The 21,058-nt window shown below is 34.9% G+C and overlaps 1 protein-coding gene across 1 annotated transcript; it reads left to right on the plus strand.

Annotated features, from left to right (window-relative positions):
- Nucleotides 1-13,909: 13,909 nt before the first annotated feature.
- Nucleotides 13,910-17,668, plus strand: LOC107801728 (uncharacterized). Its single transcript, XM_016625105.2, has 3 exons — nucleotides 13,910-14,320; nucleotides 15,159-15,182; nucleotides 17,125-17,668. The coding sequence occupies exons 1-3, from the start codon at nucleotides 14,116-14,118 to the stop codon at nucleotides 17,469-17,471; spliced, it is 576 nt and encodes a 191-aa protein (XP_016480591.1). The 5' UTR covers nucleotides 13,910-14,115; the 3' UTR covers nucleotides 17,472-17,668.
- The last annotated feature ends 3,390 nt before the right edge of the window (nucleotides 17,669-21,058 follow it).

Raw genomic sequence — 21,058 nt, forward strand, 5'->3', positions numbered from 1 at the left:
TGTATTGCCACAAAGCACCTGTAGAAAACCTCCACATCATAAGCACCCAAAGAACCGATCATATCCATTACCACACTGATCCAACCTACTACCCAGTTGTCCTATTATTTCCGAGTCCCTTCCGAATTTGTCTTCAGATAGATACTTCTTCTTGCTAAAATACCATGATCTTTAACCACAACTTATCCTACAAACCTTAGCATAGAACCACAACGCCCTACGACCCATAAGCAATTGTACTCTTCTTAAGCACCTTCAAAACTACTACAACTATAACTATTACTCTGAGAATACCTTATGTGAATTTGAAATTGTTCTTATTACCTTCCTTATATAAAAGTGTAGAATCCATAGTCATATAGAATTCCCGCAAGTCCAGGCACCATCAAACAAAAATCTCAGATTTTAACCATATGCAAGTCCGAAAACTTTCTCAATTGCTATATATAATTCTCATACCAACTAGAATTTTCTCGGGAGTCACCCACTTTGCTCAAATTTAATTGCACCGCCCAAATGGGCCAAAAGACACATGCCCCATTAGCACAATAACACTCAAAGAAGTAACTCTAATTTAACACCACCTATCAAATTCATACTCCGTGCACACTACATCATTCACCCATAACAACTCACTCATCCCACGATTTTCATATACTCATAAAGTACAATATAACCCGTATCCAAGAATTCGTTTACTCAAGTCATTCTCGAACTCTATCTCTGCAGGTCATAACTAATCCACAAGTATGCCTCAGACCAAAACTAAAATTAAATATATAACCATGAATTTAAGCCGTCTGCAACAAGCTCCCCCACTTGGCTCAAAGCCATAAATTTAAACACTCCATAACTCACAATATTCATACTCTACTACTACCCTAATACTTCCATCAGTTCAACGAAAAATTCTTCTCAAGCTCATACAACGCCAACCATAAAAATATCCCAAATAATCTGTTAAGCTCACAATCATTCTCTTGACACTCAATTCAACTTTCTCAGCCAGATTCAAATTCAAATCTCCACACATACGCCCTGCTGGCGGAAAAGTAACTCTCCACTCACATATAAGGAACACACATACGTAGATTACTCTCCAGGAGATAACCCACCTCCCTAGCCTCAAATTGGCATCTTCTTATATCTTTTCGTAGTCACAATTACTATGCAATCACTTAGTCAATCTGAGTCCAAAATCATTACCCAAACATGAGAATTTAATATACCCCAAAATTTAACAATATGAAATATCCTTCAAAACATTCATACTCGAGAATGTACGTCACATTAAAACGAAAATCAAGCACCCAATGGCCATTTCTTTACATTTCAATGAAACACTTCTCATCATATTCAAATCGTCTTAACACATCCCGCGATCATATCATACCCATCATACTGCCATTCCACCGCTCATCGAGCCATAAATTCCACTGTAGGGTCATTACCGGACATATGAGTCCAATTATACAAGTTATAACTGAAGCTGCCGAGCTTAAACTGCGGTCTAACCATGGCCTCAAGTCCTCCAGACTAGCACATCACCAAAACATAGAATTCACATCTCGCACATCATCCCTGAAATCACAAACCGGCGATACACAACTGATACCAAGCGCTCATGTGCGCATACGAATACATGGAAGGAATTCAAAGAATTATGTCCCAAGCTAAATCAATCCCGCACGATAAAGAAAGAAAGATGGGAAGTATATATCCTAAATGCCCTGTAGCCTCTCGAAGATAAGTATGGACGTCATCATATTGATCCGCAAGACTCTACTAGACACTTGCTCATGACTTGTAGAACCTATGAACCTAGAGCTCTCATACCACCTTGTCACGAGCCAAAATCCCACTAGTCGTGATGACATCTAACCCAACCCGTTAGGTAAGCCAATTTTCATATATCCAATTCCAATGAAATTAATTAAAAGAAAATATCTAAAACCAATACATCTCCCCCAGGAACTGGTAGTACAAATCATGAGTTTCTAAGAATATAATGTACAAAGTAGAAATGAAATAAATACATAGTCTGTTTGAATAATACATAAATAGAGCTTTTATAAATCTAAGGCTACCCTGAACAAGAGGTAGCTACAACAGGAACGCAGGTACATCTTCAAATCCCGCAACCATCGAGCACAGCAACAACGACAGACAATATCTGCACGCAGTGTGCAGAAATATAGTTTCAGTACAACCGACCCCATGTACTGAGTAAGTAACAAACCTAACCGTAGGTTGAAAGCAGTGACGAGCTTCTACCAAGGTCGAGTCCAAAACCACTAGTCCACAACAGTCCATAACAACATAAAGTAAATAGTACCTGAAGAAACAGAGAGATAAAAATGCTCAGCCGAAACATGATTTCAAAAATAATAGTTCTTCCTTTCAAATTCATTAGTGAAAATCCAAATCGTTTGCCGAAGTTGCCAAAAATATGAATAATTTAAAAACAATAATTCTTCCAAAAATCATTTCAATAATAAATAAAATATCTTATTTTCTTTCCTAGATAACCAGTGTAAAACAAATGCATCACTATGCCTATCTGTCAACATGTGTGAAAAATCATGAATAATGTGATACCATACAGCATGAGAAAAACACATCTCTATGCATATATGTCATGTGTGCATGTCAATGCAATATATCTCAGAGATTGCACTCATGTACTCACAGTCTCAGAGTACTCAATCTCATTGTCTCGCATTCTCTCTCACTGTGCTCAGCACACTCAATCACTCAGCGCTATACAATACTTGCTGCGACGTGCAGCCCGATCCCTGTTTATAGTCGACTGCGTTCACTAAGGGTGTACAGACTCATGAGGGGCTCCTACAGCCCAAGCGCTATAAGCACGGACAACTCACGTGCTGCACGGACAACTCACGTGCTATAATATAATATCTGGATCCTCACGGACAACTCACGTGCTGCACGGACAACTCATGTGCTATAATAATATCTGGATCCGCACGGCCAACTCACGTGCAATAATAATATCTGGATCCGCACGGCCAACTCACGTGCTATGATAATATATGGATCCGCACGGCCAACTCACGTGCCATAGTATAATATATAGATCCGCACGGCCAACTCACGTGCAATAGTATAATATATATAAAGCCAACATGGCCTGTTGCGGCGTGCAGCCTGATCCCAAAAATATCTTCACAATCAGGCCCTCGGCCTCCTCAGTCATCAATATCTCCAGTCTCTCTTTCATAGGCTCACAATATCATGAGAATAGCCCAAAAATAATGATATGATGTATCAATAAATAACAACAGAGACTGAGATATGATATGCAATGAAATGAATATGACTGAGTATAAATTTTCATTTTAAAATAAATATTTCACAATAATATGACCTCTGTGGGTCCCAATAATACTGGCACATAGCCTCAAAATAATTTTTAATATGCTTTTCAGCTCAATTTCCTTAACTAATAAAATCGCATGGAAAATGCCAAGATTATTTAACTACAAACTTCCACAGAAATAATTATGTCATAATTTCTATAGTGCACGCCCACACGCCTGTCATCTAGCATGTCCGTCACCTCCCAACAATTTACGAAATACATATATTCAGGGTTCATACCCACAACTCCAAGATTAGAAGAGTTACTTACCTCGAACAAGCCAACTCCAATGCCGAGCAAGCTAAACAATGCTCCAGAAATCCCATTATGCGCGTATCAACTTCCAAACGGCTCAAATCTAGCCAAATAATTTGATTCAGCCCACAAAAATTATAGGAATTAATTCCATATCAAAATATTAATATTTTTCAAAAATCCGAAATTGTGCCCCAAAAATCACCGGTGGAGCCCACGTCTCGGAATCCGGTAAAAATCACAAAATCTGAACTCCCATTCAACCACGAGTCCAACCATACCAAAATTACTCAAATACGACTACAACTCGGCCTTCAAATCCTCAATTTAAACTAAGAGGGTTTTCAAACTTTTCCAACTTAATTCACGGTAAAAACAACCATGGATTCGGGTAATTTAACCAATATTGAGTTAAGAACACTTACCTCGTTGTTTCCTCTGAAAATTGCCCAAAAATCGCCCCAATCCGAGCTCCAAATCGTTAAAAATTGAAAATGGGACAGAACTTAAACTTTCTGTCCAGGCCTCTCTTCTTCGCAAACGCGATAGGTCCCAGCGTTCGCGAAGCACAACTCGACTGCCCAAAAATTTAACTCTTCGCGAACGCGACCGTGGCTTCGCGAACGCGAAGCTTTGCAAATCTTACCCTTCACGAATGCGACCACGGCTTCGCGAACGCGAAGCTTTACCAGCTCAGACCTACGCGAATGCCACCTCGCGAACGCGTAGAACAAGAACCCGGGGTCCCCAATCGCCTCACTCCTCTTCGCGAACGCGACACCTCTCACGCGTTCGCGATGCACACGCAGACCATACCTTCGCGTTCGCGTCCTCCCCTTCGCGAACGCGAAGAACAAAACCTTGCACTCAAAATACACTCTTCGCGAATGCGAGGGCCCACTCGCGAACGCGAAAGAGAAAATTAGAAAAATGGAGCGACAGCTATGAGCAGTCTCACCAAGGCCAAAAAATGATCCGTTAACCCCCCGGAACTCACCCGAGCCCCTCGGGACCTCAATCAAATATATTGACAAGTCCTAAAACATCATACGGACTTAGTCAAACCCTCAAATCCCCTCAAACAATGCTAAAATCATGAATTACTCCCCAATTCAAGTCTAATAAACTTTGAAATTTTTAGTTTCTACAAACGACTCCGGAACCTATCAATTCACATCTGATTGACCTCAAATTTTGCACACAAGTCATAAATGACATAACGGAGGTATTTAAATTTTTAGAATCGGATTCCGACCCCGATATCCAAAAGTCAACCCCCGGTCAAACTTCCTAAAAATTCAACTTTCGACCTTTTAAGCTTAATTCCACTACGGACCTCCAAATAATTTTTCGGACACGCTCCTAAGTCCAAAATTACCATACGGAGCTATTGGAATCATAGGAATTAAATTCCGAGGTCGTTTACACATAAGTTGATATCCGGTCACTAAGTCGACAATGCCGAAATTACGAATCGCACATCGAATCGAACTATAAGTTTTCAAATCTTTCAGCTTCCATATTTTGCGTCGAACGTATCAAATCAATCCGGAATGACTTCAAATTTTGCACACAAGTCATAATTGATGTAAGGGAGCTATTCCCATTTTCGAAAACGAAATCCGATTTCGTTATCAAAAATTCACCCTTCGGTCGAACTTTTCCAAAATCTTATATTTTTTCAACTTTCGCCAAAATGTGTCGAATTGTCCTACGGACTTCCAAATCCAAATCCGAACATAGTCCTAAGTCCGAAATTATTATACGAAGCTATTGACATCATCAAAATTCCATTTCCGGGGTCGTTTGCTCAAAAATCAACTCTCCGGTCAACTCTTTCCATTTAAACTTCTAAATAAGAATTGTTCTGTTAATTAAATTCCGAATCTTCCAAAAATCAAACTCAACCACACTCGCGGGTCATAATACATATTGCAAAGCTACTTGAGACCTTAAGTCACTGAACGGGGTATAAATTCTTAAAATGACAAGTCGGGTTGTTACAGACGTATGTCCGTATTCGTATTTGGAAGTCCGTAGGATAATTCGACGCATTTTGGCGAAAGTTGAAAAAATAAAAAAAATTGGAAAATCCTACCGAATGATGAATTTTTGATAACAAGGTCGGATTTCGATTCCGGAAATGAGAATAGCTCCATTACGTCAATTATGACTTGTGTGCAAAATTTGAAGTCATTCCGGATTGATTTGACACGTTTCGGCGCAAAATATAAAAGTTGGAAGATTTAAAAACTTATAATTCGATTCAATGCGCGATTCGTAATTTTGGTATTGTGTGATATAATTTGAAACCCCGAGTAGGTCCGTGTTGTGTTATGAGACTTATTGGTAAATTCGGATGAGGTCCCGAGTAGCTCAGATGAGTTTCGGATGAGGTTCGGATCGAATTTGGACTTGTTGAAAATGCTAGGATTTCTGCTGTTTCTGGGCAGACCTGTTGGGATCGCACGTGCGGAAATTTGGGATCAAATGCGACCTCGCAGAAGCTAGGATTCCGTTGCAGAAGCGAGCTGGGCAGATCTGGAGGAAGGTCACAGATGCGGACAGCCTTCCGCACCTGCACCATCGCAGGCGCGATGTTTGCTACGCAAAAGCGACGAGGCAGCGCAGAAGCGGAAATATTGCGCACATGCGATCATCGCAGAAGCAGAAATGGCTCCGCTGGTGCGAGCTTTGTGGCTAGGCAGTGACCTCGTAGAAGCGTGCATTCGCTCGCAAAAGCGAGCACGCAGGTGCGAAAAATCAGTCCGCAGGTGCGAAACTTGGCAGAATCATAAGGACCAAAAGTGGTCATTGTTGGCATTTCGTTTTGGAACTTTTGGAGCTCAGATTTCGGCGATTCTAGAGGGATTCTTCACAAGCTTGGTTGGGGTAAGTGTTCTATATCCTAAAGTAATTATATTTCATGAATCTATGATTATATTCATCGTTTAATTCGGATTTAAATGGAGGAAATCAAGATTTTAGTAAAATCTTCCAAAAATCAAAATTTAAGATTTGGAGGTCGAGTTGTTATTGGAATTCGATAAAATTGGTATGGTTGAACTCGTATCAGAATGGGTGTTCGTATTTCATGAAAATTATGTCGGATTCCGAGGGGCGAGCCCCGCGTTGACTTTTGTTGACTTTTTGGAATAAATTTTTAAGTCGACGTATTATTATCCGGAATTATTTCTGATGAATTTGAATGAAGTTATCCAATTAATTTGGATAGATTTGAGCTGTCCGGAGGTCAATTCAAGCATGAAGGCTATTTTGGAATATCGGCCTAACTTCAAAAAGGTAAGTGTCTTGCTTAACCTCGAGTGGGGGAATTGCCCCTTAGGCATCAAGTCTTATGTGCCATTTGTGAAATGTAAAAATCTGAGTACGTGAGTTGACGAGTATGTACTCGGGTTTATATGTACAAATTTATTGAGTTAAAGTCTTGGGAATATTGTGTAGTAAATTGGATAATTGTTGGCATATATTTAGTTATCTATTTGCCATGCCTCAAATCACATTTATTGAATTTATTTTTATATGACAATTTGATGTAATTATTACTTTTATATTTATGTGAATTCCGTGAGTTTGATGGTTGATATTCTTGGAATTTAATTTTCATTATGAATTTTCTCTATGCAAATAATTAATTAAGCAAGCTTAAGAAGATGTGCTAATATAATTACCTAAATTTGGATTAATGAAGGCTTTACTTTATGCTGAATAATTTCTTTCTCTGTTAATTCTTTTTGTGGTGTTATACACATTGTTTGGAGTCTTCGGCTATTTGTTGTGAAATTAATTGGCTTGGTTATATCTTTGGAATTTTCGTTGTGACCATTGGGCAAATTGTGATATGAATTGATTTTGTTATGTTGTCGTGATAATTTTCCGTGTAAATTGTTGTGTTGTGTGAGTTATTATTTTGAGAAGATAAGGGTGGCATTTCATCGTTGATATTATATGGGTATAAGGGTGGCATTTCACTGTTGTTGTGTTTGTTAGAATATTATCTGGGCGGAGCGATAAGGGCGGCAATAGGAGCAATAAGGGTGGCAATATGAGCGATAAGGGTGGCTATTGGTACTGTCAGGGCGGAGGGATAAGGGTGGCTATAGAAGAGATAAGGGTGGCTATTGTCAGGGATGGTATATGATGATAAAAAGTGGTTGCATTGATAATTTTTATGTGATGTTGTGATTTTTCATGTGTTTGTTTTTATATCTTGCATAATTTGTCTTGTTGTTGGTAAATTAATAATAATATGATTTATGTTGAAATTTGGAGCATGTGGCTATTGCCAGGCGGATTATAAAATAAAATGTGAGCACGAAGTGCTGTGAGTAAATAATGAGGATATTGGCACGTGAATTGTCCGTGCAGTTGTGATATGAAATGTGAGCACGAGGTACTGTGATTAATTAATAATGATATTTGGCACGTGAATTGTCCGTGCAGTGGTGATATAAAATGAGGGCACGAGGTGCCGGGGAAATAATATGATTTAATGATGGGCACGAAATGCCGTAAAAATATGAAAAATGGCTTGAGACCCGTGTTTACGAAAAATATGAAATTGGGCTGAGACCCGTATATTTTATGATTATGAAATGAGGTGTCACATGGTGACTTTTTAATTTGAAAGAATTATATTCAAAATATTTATTTTGAAGAATTTTTATTTAGAAAGTATTATATGAAAGAATTGTACTTGAAAGATATTTATTTGAGAAAATTATATTTGAAGAGATTTATTGAAAAAATTATATTTGAAAGATAATTATTGGATAAAACTATATTTGAAAGAGAGTTATTTGGAAGAATTATATGTGAAAGATATTTATTTGAAAAACTTGAATTAATTGGGCGTACATGTATTTATTAATTGTTGAGTGACATTTATGGTATTCTTGTTGTCTTGCTGTGCATATCACTGGTTGTTTTATCATGCTCTTATTGTTATCTGTTTTCTATTATTTTGTATATTATATTGCACAGGTTATTAGACTAGAGAGTGTCTTGACTGTACCTTGTCTCTACTCCACTAAGTTTAGTCTTGATACTTACTGGGTACCGACCGTGGTGTACTCATACTACACTTTTGCACATTTTTGTGCAGAGTTAGGTATTGGAGATATCGGACTTGAGCAGAGTTAAAGCGGGATCATAAGGATTCAAGGTAGAGTTGTTTGGTCGTCACAGTCCCTTGGAATCTTTTTATTTCATTGTAATGTTATTTTGAAATCAAACAATATTGTATATTCGGTTCTTGTGATCATTCCATGTATTCAGTTGGAGTTCGTGACTTAGTATTACCAGTTTTGGGAGGTGATATATTCATATTTGTTCCGCTGTTAGTTTTGATTACTTATTTAATTAAAAAAATATGGCTTCAAAATGTAATTGAAATCTGCTTACCTAGTCTTAGAGACTATGTGCCATCACGACACCTGTGGTGGGATTTTGGGTCTTGACAATCTGGCCTTTTTCCCTTGAATTAATCAGCAGGTATTGAAAACAATACTAGGTTTGCTGGCAATAAACTTGGGTGATTGTCAGAAATCGCCCCATAAGAAGTTGTTATTATGCGAATGTCCTTAAAATTAGAGATATTTAAAAAATAACCATGGCATGTTCTTCATATTTCTACCCGACCGACATAGTTTATGCTATATTTACTCTATTGATATGTTAAGTTGTTCATCAAAGTCTACCAAAATAACATGCTTTTGCTCTTTAGGGATTTTTATCGGATTAGTGGAGTTTATGTTGTATTTACTCTAACTATCAATTAGGTTGTTCATCAAAGTCTACCGTATTAGCATAATTTTTTAGGATTATTTTACCAAAGCGTTATTCGAAGTTACAACTTCAATTTGATCAAACCATCCCAAAATTGCTCAAAATGATCTCAAATTTGAAACAAAGCTTCCAAATACCAACACAAATAATTCATAGTCACCAATTTATTCAAATAACACCAAATACAAAAGACCTACTTTGTCTTTTTCAATATTTTAAAGGTCCAACATATGGCTGGCATGTGGGCCCGGCCCGGGCCTAAGTGGGCTTCGTGGGCCGATCCTAAGTAGGCTCGGTCCCAACTTAAACGGGTTTTGCGGGCTTTTTATAGGAATCGGCCCAGGACCGAACCCACGAACAAATGATCCCGGTCTAAGTGGGCCGGTCCCGGGCCTAAGTGGGCCCAAGTGGGCCCAACAGATACTTTTTATTTTTTAATTTTTTTTATAGAAGGAAGAGAAAAAAATGGTAATAAAAATATCTAAGGCAATTCCTTGTAAATTATATTATAGAATTGTGACCTAAAATTTTTAATTCAAATTTAAAGATAAAAATATTGTAAAGAGATATTCAAAGCAATGTGTTGTAATTTTATTATAGCATTAAAAGAACATGGCAATATCTTTCTTAGTATTCCTTCCCCCCCATGGAATGAGCACAACAAGGTGCTAATACCACCATTGAGAAGAAAAAGAAACTAATCAAGATGTGCCAAAATACAAGTTACATATTAATTTTTGTTCATACAAGTTACATGGTATCTCTTACAAATTTCATAAATCCTTCAAGGTCCGGAGGAATTTCCATTGGTGGTGGAGGAAAAGAAGCTTGGTCATCACCTCTTCCGGGCGAAGCAGCATCCTCCGCAAGTTCGGCTAGCATTTCTTCATAAATTTTGTCTACCTCTGGTTGTGATTCAGCAAGTCCAAAATTTCTTCTTTCCGAACGGATCCAATCTCTGAAAAGTACTGATTTTTCCAAGCTCTCCCTCATAGACGCTCTATAATCACCGAGTTGAAGTCTTGCTTGACTGAAAGCGCTCTCCGGTGCCACTGTTGAAGCTTAAATAGTTAAAATATCTCGGGCCATCCTTGAAAGAATCGGAAAGTATTTTTCTTTATCCTTCCACCATTCCAAAATATTAAAGGATCTGTCGGGATTCACTTTCTCAATTCCCTGTGACAAATAAACTTCAAGCTCATTTAGTTGTAAAAAATCACTAGTACTAGAAACTTGAGAACCCCTGAAACCCGCCCAAGCACTAAGTGCTCTTACTCCCACAGTTCTTTTAGATGATTTAGAACTAGAAGAAGGAGTTGGAACATTTGGTCTAGCATGATCTAATGCAACTTGATAAGCATTATAAATAGTTTGAACATTTATTTTAATTGAGGCTATTGTGTCCGGAAGTTTAGACAACTCCTCATCTTCAAGTGTTAAACCATTATAAACAGTTTCATACCAAAATTGAGGTCCTCCTAATCTCATAGTAGGGTTTAACAAGGCAACAATACCATAAATAGGGGGAATAGGGAAAAAATATTTTTAAAACTTTTTTCTTATAGAATCAATAGCAAGTTGATAAATTTTCCACCCTCTGAAAAATGATCAAACAAATTTGCAAGTTTTGCAATATAAACTAAACAGTTAGAAATAGTAGGATAATATTGCCCAGAAAATTCATTTGTAGCAATATAAAATTTTTCTAAAAAATCTACAAGTATTTTAACATTATCCCAATCCGTATTTGTAAGGTGCTCATCATCATCACTTACATGAGCATTAAACGTTGAGTTTATTGGGGTTTCTATATTCATATGCAACAACTAAATTTTCATACATATAATTCCATCTAGTTGGACAAGGTTTAAGAACCTTTCTTTCTCTTAGGCCAAATTCATCGCATCTTTTAAAATATTCTCTAAGTCAACTTCTACGGTTTGAATAAAAAAGCCAGTTAAGAGCCATTTTAACCTTTTCAATTTCAACATTTAAAATTCTCATACCATCACCCATAATTAAATGATAAATATGACAAATACATCTAACATGAAAAATGTTACTAAATGCAGGACTTAATGTAGTGGTAAGCAAGGCTACAACATTTGTGTTACTAGTGGCATTTATCAATAGAAACTGTCATTATTTTATCACTAATACAAAAATATCTACAAATATCTGTAACTGTGCTAGAAATAAACTGTCATGTGTGACGTGAAATATTTATTCTATAAGCAATAATGTGCTTTTGCATTATCCAATCCCCACCAATCCAATGACTGGTAAGAGTAAGGTAATCACAGTTATTACCACTTCTACCAATATCAGTTATAATAGCAACACGACAATTTATATGAGTAAATAAATAGCGTAAAAATTGTTCATATTCATGTTTATATTTATAAATATCGTTATTTACGGTTGTGCGAGAAAAACCTTTATAAGTAGGATTAAAAACTTTTCTAATATAATGCACAAAGTGAGGGTTAGAAGGAAAACTATAGGGTAAGCACACATAACAATAACCATTTTTGCCAATTCTTCACGATCTTTTTTTGGATCATAATATAAAATACTACCGGTAACAGTGTTAATTCCCGGTTGAGATTGATTTGACCCGGTACTAAGATCAGCATGACTAGGTACACTTGTCCCCTAATTTTAGAAAGAAAAAACAAATAGGAAATTGACGCAATTTAATCTATATCTATACTCTATTAAAAGTACGAAGACCCTTAGCGAAATGTATTCACTTTTTTTATCCTTTTAAAATAGAAGTTACACTGGATAGTATCGTTATTTAATTATTCATCTAATATTTAACACTTTTAAGTCAACTAAAATTTTGCATATTAAAGTTTTTCTTATTTAAACTACAGTCAAACCTCTCTATAACAGCGTCGTTTGTTCCAAATATTTTTGGATGTTATAATAACAAAGTGCTGTTATAGAGAATATATATTATAACATAACATAAAAATTGGTTCCGAAAAAGTTTGGCTTGTATAGTTAAGTGTTGTTATATAATGATACTGTTATAAAGATGTCTGTACTACATAAGAAATCATAATATCTAGGACATCAAAATAAATCAAATTGAACAAATTGTTTATAGATTTTTCTTTCTCTTATACGTGCTTACAAACTAATTTGAAACGTACATATCAAATTTCATTAAGCATTTATGGTTCCATTAAATGCATATTTTTCTCCCAAATTAAATGATTAAACTATCGTATATACATCAAAATTTATATAATTATTTTCTTGAAAAATATACCTATGTCATTAAAGGGTAGTCTATTTTGACTAGCTATAATCTTTAACCCATTCTGACCATCTAAAATTATGAATACCATTAAAAACTTAAAACCAAATTTGAAATAATGTGGGCAAATTATATGAAAAAAGTAATAAGAAACTTAAATATATAGCTCACTATAGTATAGAAACAAGATAAACATAATCATTGGAAACAATTGCTGGAATTTTAAAATATGTAGAATTTTAAATCAGTTAAAATTTTGATTATTAAATTTTTTTATTTGAATTATGTAGAAAAATCTAATAACTAAAAGTTAAGATCAATAAAGATTTCACCTTAAATATATTCTTTCCTTATTTGGACTATGCAGCATAACTATAACACATTGCATGTTAATATTAATATTCAGAACTTCAAAATCAACTTAAATTTTATTCATTGAATTTTTTGTATAATATTTAAAAATTACGCCCAGTAATTATTTCAACTTGCAAAATTATAAAAAAATATATATTCTAAATGAGCAGAATTTACTCAATAATGGCAGAATATCATACACTCAATAATTATTTTTCTATTAATATTACATACTTGAAGCAATAAGAATGAAATGGTAAAAGATAAAAATATATTCTAAATGTGATGTCATTAATTATTTCTTTTTTGTTTCTCATAAATGTTCCAACAAATGACATCTCCATATATTATTATTATATATTATGTTATTGTTTTTATAAATTATTAATTAAATATTAGTCATCTTTAAAGTTTATAATGCCACTTATCAATTTGTATTATTTGAAAAATTATCGTAATAAAAGTATTTTTTACTCGTTTGTTTCTATATTAGGAAAACAACTAACAATAATTTTTATAAGTTATCCTTATTATTCTTTGAAGACTTCCATTTACATGATTTCATCCTTTATTTTGCTACTAAGTGGGATCAACATTTCTAATTTTAGAAAGTTATCTAATTTAATCATATTATTTAATAATATTTAATTTATGTAATTTTAAAAAAATATTTATTTTTTTGACATGAAAAACTAGTTATCGTAATAGAGTTATTAAATATTAATCCTTTCCCACCTTCTCTCTAAAAAAACAAATTATTCCTGGCCCACAGCCACTCCGTAACAACAAAAATAAAAAGTAAAAAAGAGGTAAAAAAGACGTACTAGCAATTAACTTCACGTTTCACTGAGTGCGTCGGCAGATCTGCGCGAGACCGTGGATTCCAAACGCGTCACGGCTGTTGAAAGAGCAGAAGAGAGAGAGAAATAGCTGATCTCCATTCCACACTCTCATTCATCTCTTGCTATTGGTCTCTACTACTACTAACAATCTATACACCCAAATTAAAAAAAAAAAACACTCATAAGGGAAAGACAGAGGAGGATCAATGGCGTTGAATCAAGCAGGATGTAATCCGAAGGTGTTGAAAGCAGTATTGGGTTTAATGGCAATAAGCTTAGCAGCCTATATTTTAGGTCCACCTTTGTATTGGCACTTAATGGAAGGCATAGCTGCTGCTTCTTCTTCAGTTACCACTTGCCCTCCTTGTAATTGTGATTGCAATTCTGAACCCTTCTTTTTCATTCCTGCAGGTACTCACATTTCCCCCTGATCTGCTCTTATATCTTTCCCTCAAGTAAAAAGATTTTTTACATTTTGTGAATATGGTTATTTAAAGACCTGTTTTGTGAATCTTATCACTTACTTAAAGACCCATTTTGTGAATCTGACCACTTTGTTAAAGACCCACTTGTGAATCTGGTCATTTGATTGAAAGATCTCAATAGTTTGTTTTGAGCTGCTTTCTAAATGAAAGAGAACTCAATTCATTGTCATTGTCTTGCTTTCTGTATTCTGAATAGCTGCAGATATGGAATCAAAATCCTGCTAAAATACCTCCACTGATTTAAAATTATAGTTCTGAACTTCTAATTTCAGGCCAAATTAGGGAATTTCATATTGTTTGAAGTTCATTAATTATCAAGCCTTTTATAGTCTTAGCAATATTTATATGCCTTGATTCATGAATGTGTTAACCTAATTTAAAATATTCCCCAAATCGTTGTGCTTGTTGTTATATGTAGTTTGGGATTTTCGGAGAAAGGGCATTTTGATATTAACATTGAAGAATGAATAAACATACTACAGTCAGACCTCACTATAGCAATATCTATATATAACAACTAATCACTGTAAAACCCAAATTCTTTCCGGAACTGATTTTTATTTTATGTTATCATATATATCCTCTATAACAACACTTCACTATAGCAACCATATAGTTAACTAGTCATGTACTGTGGAATTGTCATTTTCTATGATCTGGACACCATATCTTTTTGTGAGGCTTGTTAAGAGTATCTGGTTACATGAGGACATTTGTTTGTCAATAATTGCTTGAATTGACATCTTACTTTGTTTGTCTTGCAGGTTTGAGCAATGCTTCTTTGACAGGTTAGTATCATGAGATATGCAGTTATTTGATTTTCTGTGATTAAGATATCATTTATTCTGTAATCTGCTGCAAGATTAGTGTTTTCATCAGAGTCATTATTTTCTTCTTCTAGCTTTTCTCTGATGGGACTTACCTTTCTTTAACATTGAGATCATCAATACTTGTTCATGATTTTACCATTCTAGGAATTAAGGTGTAGTATTTCAGCTTTGAACCTAAAGGTAATCAAACCGTTCTAGGTTGGTGTAATCAAATGCTTTCTCCCTCTAAAGTTGGTACACTCCATAAGTACCTTGATGTAATGGGACGATATATTAGAGATGTTTTCTAATCAGGTTTTTGCTGTATGTCGTTAGTAGCCAGTGTTCGACTAATTAAGTAAACCCTTATGTTCTCTTTGCCTGCATCTGTTGAGATGTTAAACGATTCCTTGATTGGAATGTTTTATGTCACACATGCAGATGTTAGCTTTGACCTTAAAAACCTATGTGCTGATATAACCCTTGGTTTTTTCTTGAGTGACCTGACACTGTTTTCGACCGTTAAAGGATCCGTTGACTGGCACAACTACATTTAACATGAAATGGCAGTAGACTGATATAAAATTACAAGAACTCAACAAATCCAAAAATTGAATACAAATTTTCCTCCTAGAAATTCCATGACCATTCCCATCACTAGCCTGATAACAACTTCAAAGAGTTTTTCGGACATGCCTTCTTCACTCTCTATCTTTTCTCCTCATTTTCTCTGTTCTTTCCCTCAATCTGAAATTTACTTTGGCTACTAAGACAAGAGCACACATAATTTGGGACAGTAAATGAGCCATCTCTTTTTTGTTGAAGTCTAAATGAATAAAACATGAATTGCGATTAATTTAAATTGTGAAACCATTTGAGTAGATTTATTGCGGTTATCTTCTTTCTAAATGTGAGATTTTTGTTTAATTTTCTTTAAATGGACAAGAAAGAGAAAGAGTTTATATGAGTTTATATTCAGATTCATCTCATCTGTGTAACATTATTTTTGCCTTTTCAAATAGATGACAACTTGTACATTTGAAGCATAGTATCTTAGTCTTAGTTTGCTTTTGGTGCACACATGAAGTTCATGTCTGAAAGAAGCTTGAGTGACATTTGTATAGAACTATTTATTTAATATGGTGGTGTCTGAGCCATGGCTTGACTATTCCACCGGGTACCTGCTCCTTCCCTTCAATATAGATAGCGAGTAACTCATCCACAAGGCTTAGGCCGATGGAAAGAAATTACCAGTGCCTTTTGTCTCTGTTGGGACTTGAATTTGGGTCTACAAAGTTTGCACCTATTTCATTGACCACTAGGGCACACTCTTGGGTGCCATTTTTGTAGAGAACCATATTATTGCGTAGGTTATATGGTATGCAGCTTGTATATCGGACTTTTGCTCACATTAATAAAATTATTTACCTTGTAAAGAAAAACTTGGAAGATATCTTATGACTGGGGACATGAGACTTTCTAGTACTTGGTAGGCGAAAATTTGCCATTAAAAAGGACATTTTGAGCATCGTTGTTGTAAACACATTTATTTTGTTGCATGTGATAAACAAACATCTCAAATGTGATGGTTGAGTTTAAGGACTTATGCCATGATTTATCCGATTCTGTAATGCATTGAGATTATGCAAATCTCTTGCTGATCTGCAAGACTGAAACTCTGCAAGTGATTAACATCTTAATAAGCTGAATATGTTCAAAATATCCTAGATTAAAAAAATGTGAATTTTCTTTCCAACCTATCTACACGATATGTGAATTTTCTTCGCTTTAACAGCAAACCTCCTTATATTTGCTCTTTCATTGTAGTAACCATTAACTCTTCTTTTGAGGATTGAAATCTATATGTTGTGACTTGAAATCTAAAATCTTGGATTTCCGTTCTCATTTAAATGTTTTGCAGATTGTGCCAAGCGTGATCCAGATGTTGGTGAAGACACAGAAAAGAACTTTGCTGACTTGTTGTCTGAAGAACTTAAATTGCGAGAAGCTGAGGCCTTGGAAAATCAGCGGAAGGCTGACATGGCACTTCTTGAAGCAAAAAAGTTGACATCCCAATATATGAAAGAGGCAGACAAGTGCAATTCTGGAATGGAGACATGTGAAGAGGCAAGGGAAAAAGCTGAGGTAGCTTTACTGGCACAAAAGAAACTGACTGCTACATGGGAGATGAGAGCACGTCAAAAGGGATGGAAAGAAGGGGCAGCCAAGTCTCACACTCAGTCTCAGGGAAATGTACAGACAATGTAACATCGCCATGGCCTCAAGTAGCATATCTCCACTTGATCTGGTGCCAGGTTCTGGCGGCAACAAAGTTGTCTATAGTTAAGTCTCAACTCAATGTATTTTCATACTAATGGATTCCATCTGTTTTGAATCATACACCCTTAGTTTAGAGGCCACTATTATTTCTATCTCTATTTCTATATATCTAGTCATCTGAAACAGATTGCCATTGCACTGCAAGGCAAAAGCCTTTCTATTTATCCTGCTGAGTTAAAACTCCACTAGTAAATTTTTGAGTGTAGATTGACATCAACTGCCATACAAAATTTTCATATGTAAGAGTGTCATTTATCATTCTTCTATATCCACGGAGATGAAGGTAAACCATGAAGTATCACAATTTATACATGTTTTTTAGGCTGGTGAAGCAATTCTGACATGCTAGCTGATTTCCCTGCTGAAAGAGACAAAGTCGAGATGATTCTCAGTTTCTCTCCCTCGGTCACTTGAACCTTGTCCGTATATTCTGGCAACAAGTTTGGAAACAGATTACGAATAAAGCAATAGCAATGTAGCACAGGGAGTGGGAACATAACTCTCAATTCTCAAGTTAGACGAGTTACTAATATTTTATAATCATCCAAATTATATATCGTCGCAGAGGCTTTAATGATAGTCCTTGAATTTGTGTTTCACAAATCATAACACATATGCATCATGCATTACAAGGACCGGAAATCAGTGTATACAACCATGTCTATGAATTTGCAACAAGTTCTTATTTCTTGATAGCTATTATGAATAGAACTTCAATTCCAATTTCAAACTTTCCATTCCGATATTCGTGGATCAGAAACAAAAAAGCAGAAAGATTGGTGAGTTCTAGATCCACCTGATGGATTATTATAAGCAGCGGAAGCAATCCCAGTATCAAAATCACATGTAATCTAGACAACTAGTATAAACGAGATTTCACGGGTTACCTCTTGAAGCGTGAACGAAGTTCCTCTATCACGTGAGCCTCCAATTCCACAGCAACTCAATGAAATCTCCATCATCAGCATGATAAAGATTCGCGAACGTTCCACGGTCTTCTACTGTGTTACCCAAATAATATCCGAAAAATAGTAATTTCGTGTCGGCGAAATTTTCTAGGAAAAAGGCTAAAAATTTCGGCCACCTTCTTCTTGTCCCTCTAGGTGAAAAATCTTATGTATTTATAATACAAGTTTTAAGGGTTAAAACCCTTTTCCAAAACCTGTTAGGTTTTCCTTTCCATTAGAAAAAAGATTCATTTATTTCCTATCATTTAGGCACACCAGGGACCACATAATTTAACTAACAAGGCTTCCAATTGTGGAATTAATTTTTAATTTTTAAAATTAATATCCACCATAATTAATTATGAATTATTCCACTAAAAACTCGTAATTGCACTCCTTATTCAATTTCGAAATTCATCCATTAAATCTTATTTAACTCCCCATGTTAAGATTCATATACTAATCAATTAAACTAAATTACTGACGATTTAATTTATTGATTATTTCCTTTAGACTTTCGCTTAACTTATTTCATGTTTCGGATACAAAATCTACCAGTCGGGTTTACACATGAAAATTTATAAGCTTTCATAAAGGTGTATCATCAATCTCTAAACCGAGACATGGATTTCATCAACTAACTATTACTTCGCCAATGTACATTATTATTATCCAATTTACCAGGCATATTGACCTACGAAAGAATCTCGCTTTTTAATAAATCAAAACAATAATAATATACACATCTAATAATAATTATATCAAGATTAAGAGTATAAGTACATTTAATGGCTAGAGAGTTTATTTTATTAAGTCAGTATAAAATACTTATCTCTACTTGGTCCGTTCAATACATACAAAATGTACTAGCACAAGAAGTTGGAATTAAACCATTCCTATAATCAAGATAAATTATATTTAATTTTGTGCTACAATCATCCATGATGATTTGTTCAATTCCATCATTAGATTGTGAATTCAAACTTTATACTTATAAGAACCGATGATTTAATCTTCCGCGTATAAGCTAAACTCTATATCCTAAATCATCTACTATATAAGCAAATGACACAGACTAATATATGATCTATTTAAAATTTTATTAAAACTGAATATACAATTATTTCATAATAAATACTATATCTAAACCAAACTCATGGTTAATAGTATATATCCCAACAATCTCCCACTTAGACTTTTAACCATGATAATTATTAGAATATACTATATCCAAATGCATGATTAATAGTATATGCCCCAACAATCTCCCACTTAGACTCATAACCATGCATCTACAACTTTCTCGGGCATTCTTTTACATGACTATTAAAAGTCTTCACCAAATAAGGTTTTGTTAAAGAATCTTGCCAAGTTATATCTGATGCAATATTTGTCCAGTAGTACTTTGTCGTAATTATCTAGTTTGGTATTAAACTCTTCAGAGATCCTGTTACCGAAACTATCCCAAGAATGAACACCGAACTATAATTTTCTTTAGCTTTCTCCCACTAAGACGAAGTACCACTAATATTACCTTCGTTACCTCACGACATTGAAATATTAGTGACTTCTTACTATAGTGTTCAATGTTCAAACATCACTCCCACTCGATAAAGGCATATTATGTCTATTAACGTTCTCCCACTACTTAAATGCAATGGAACGTCAATTCTGACGTGTGGGTTTTGATGTTCTTGAACATATAGTTATTTCTTTGCCTAGTTCTTGTAAACATAGTTTACTTCTAGGAACATGGTTTATTGAACAGTCCTTATCTAAAAAAATGCATTCGTTTTAACAATTGCCTTATTTTCTTTAGGACAATAAAATAAATCTCTATTCATTTTCTTGGATATTCAATAAACATGCACCTATCCATTCTTAGTTCCAAATTACATATTCGCTTTCCCTTTCAGCACATATGCGGGACAATTCTATATCTGAACATGCCACAAACTGAACTTACATTCAGTCCACAGTTTTATAGATGTCACGGGTACTAACTTAGAAGGAACTAAATTCAAAATGTAATTTGCAGTTTCTAGGAAATATTCCAAAAACGAATAAGGCACATCTGAATAACACTTTATTAATCTATCCGTGTCCAAAAAAGACTTATTTCTTCTTTCTATCACACCACTCTATTATGGAGTTTACAGTGTAGACAATTGAGATGTAATCCCTTATTCTGATAAGTAACAAAAGAACTCTTTAGAGAGGTGCTTGCCACTACAATCAAATTGCAGTAACTTAATATATTTCCTTGGTGCTTCTCCGTTTCAAGTCTTAAAAATCTTGTATTGCTTAAATCATTAAGACTTACGGTGCATCAAATTAATATATTAATATTTTGAGTAATCATTTATGAACGTCACAAAATACTCAAAACTATCTCTTACGAGTATGTTCATTTAACCAATCAAATCATAAGGGATTAATTCTAGCTTATCACTAGCTTTATTTTCTTTTGAAGGGAAATATCTTTTAGTCAAATTTCCTTCCAAACAAGATCCACAAGTTGGTAGTGCCTCTACTTTCAATGAACATTAAGGTTCATCTTTGACCAAC

This window comes from Nicotiana tabacum, chromosome 2, assembly GCF_000715075.1.
Source record: "Nicotiana tabacum cultivar K326 chromosome 2, ASM71507v2, whole genome shotgun sequence".
Lineage (NCBI taxonomy): Eukaryota > Viridiplantae > Streptophyta > Magnoliopsida > Solanales > Solanaceae > Nicotiana > Nicotiana tabacum.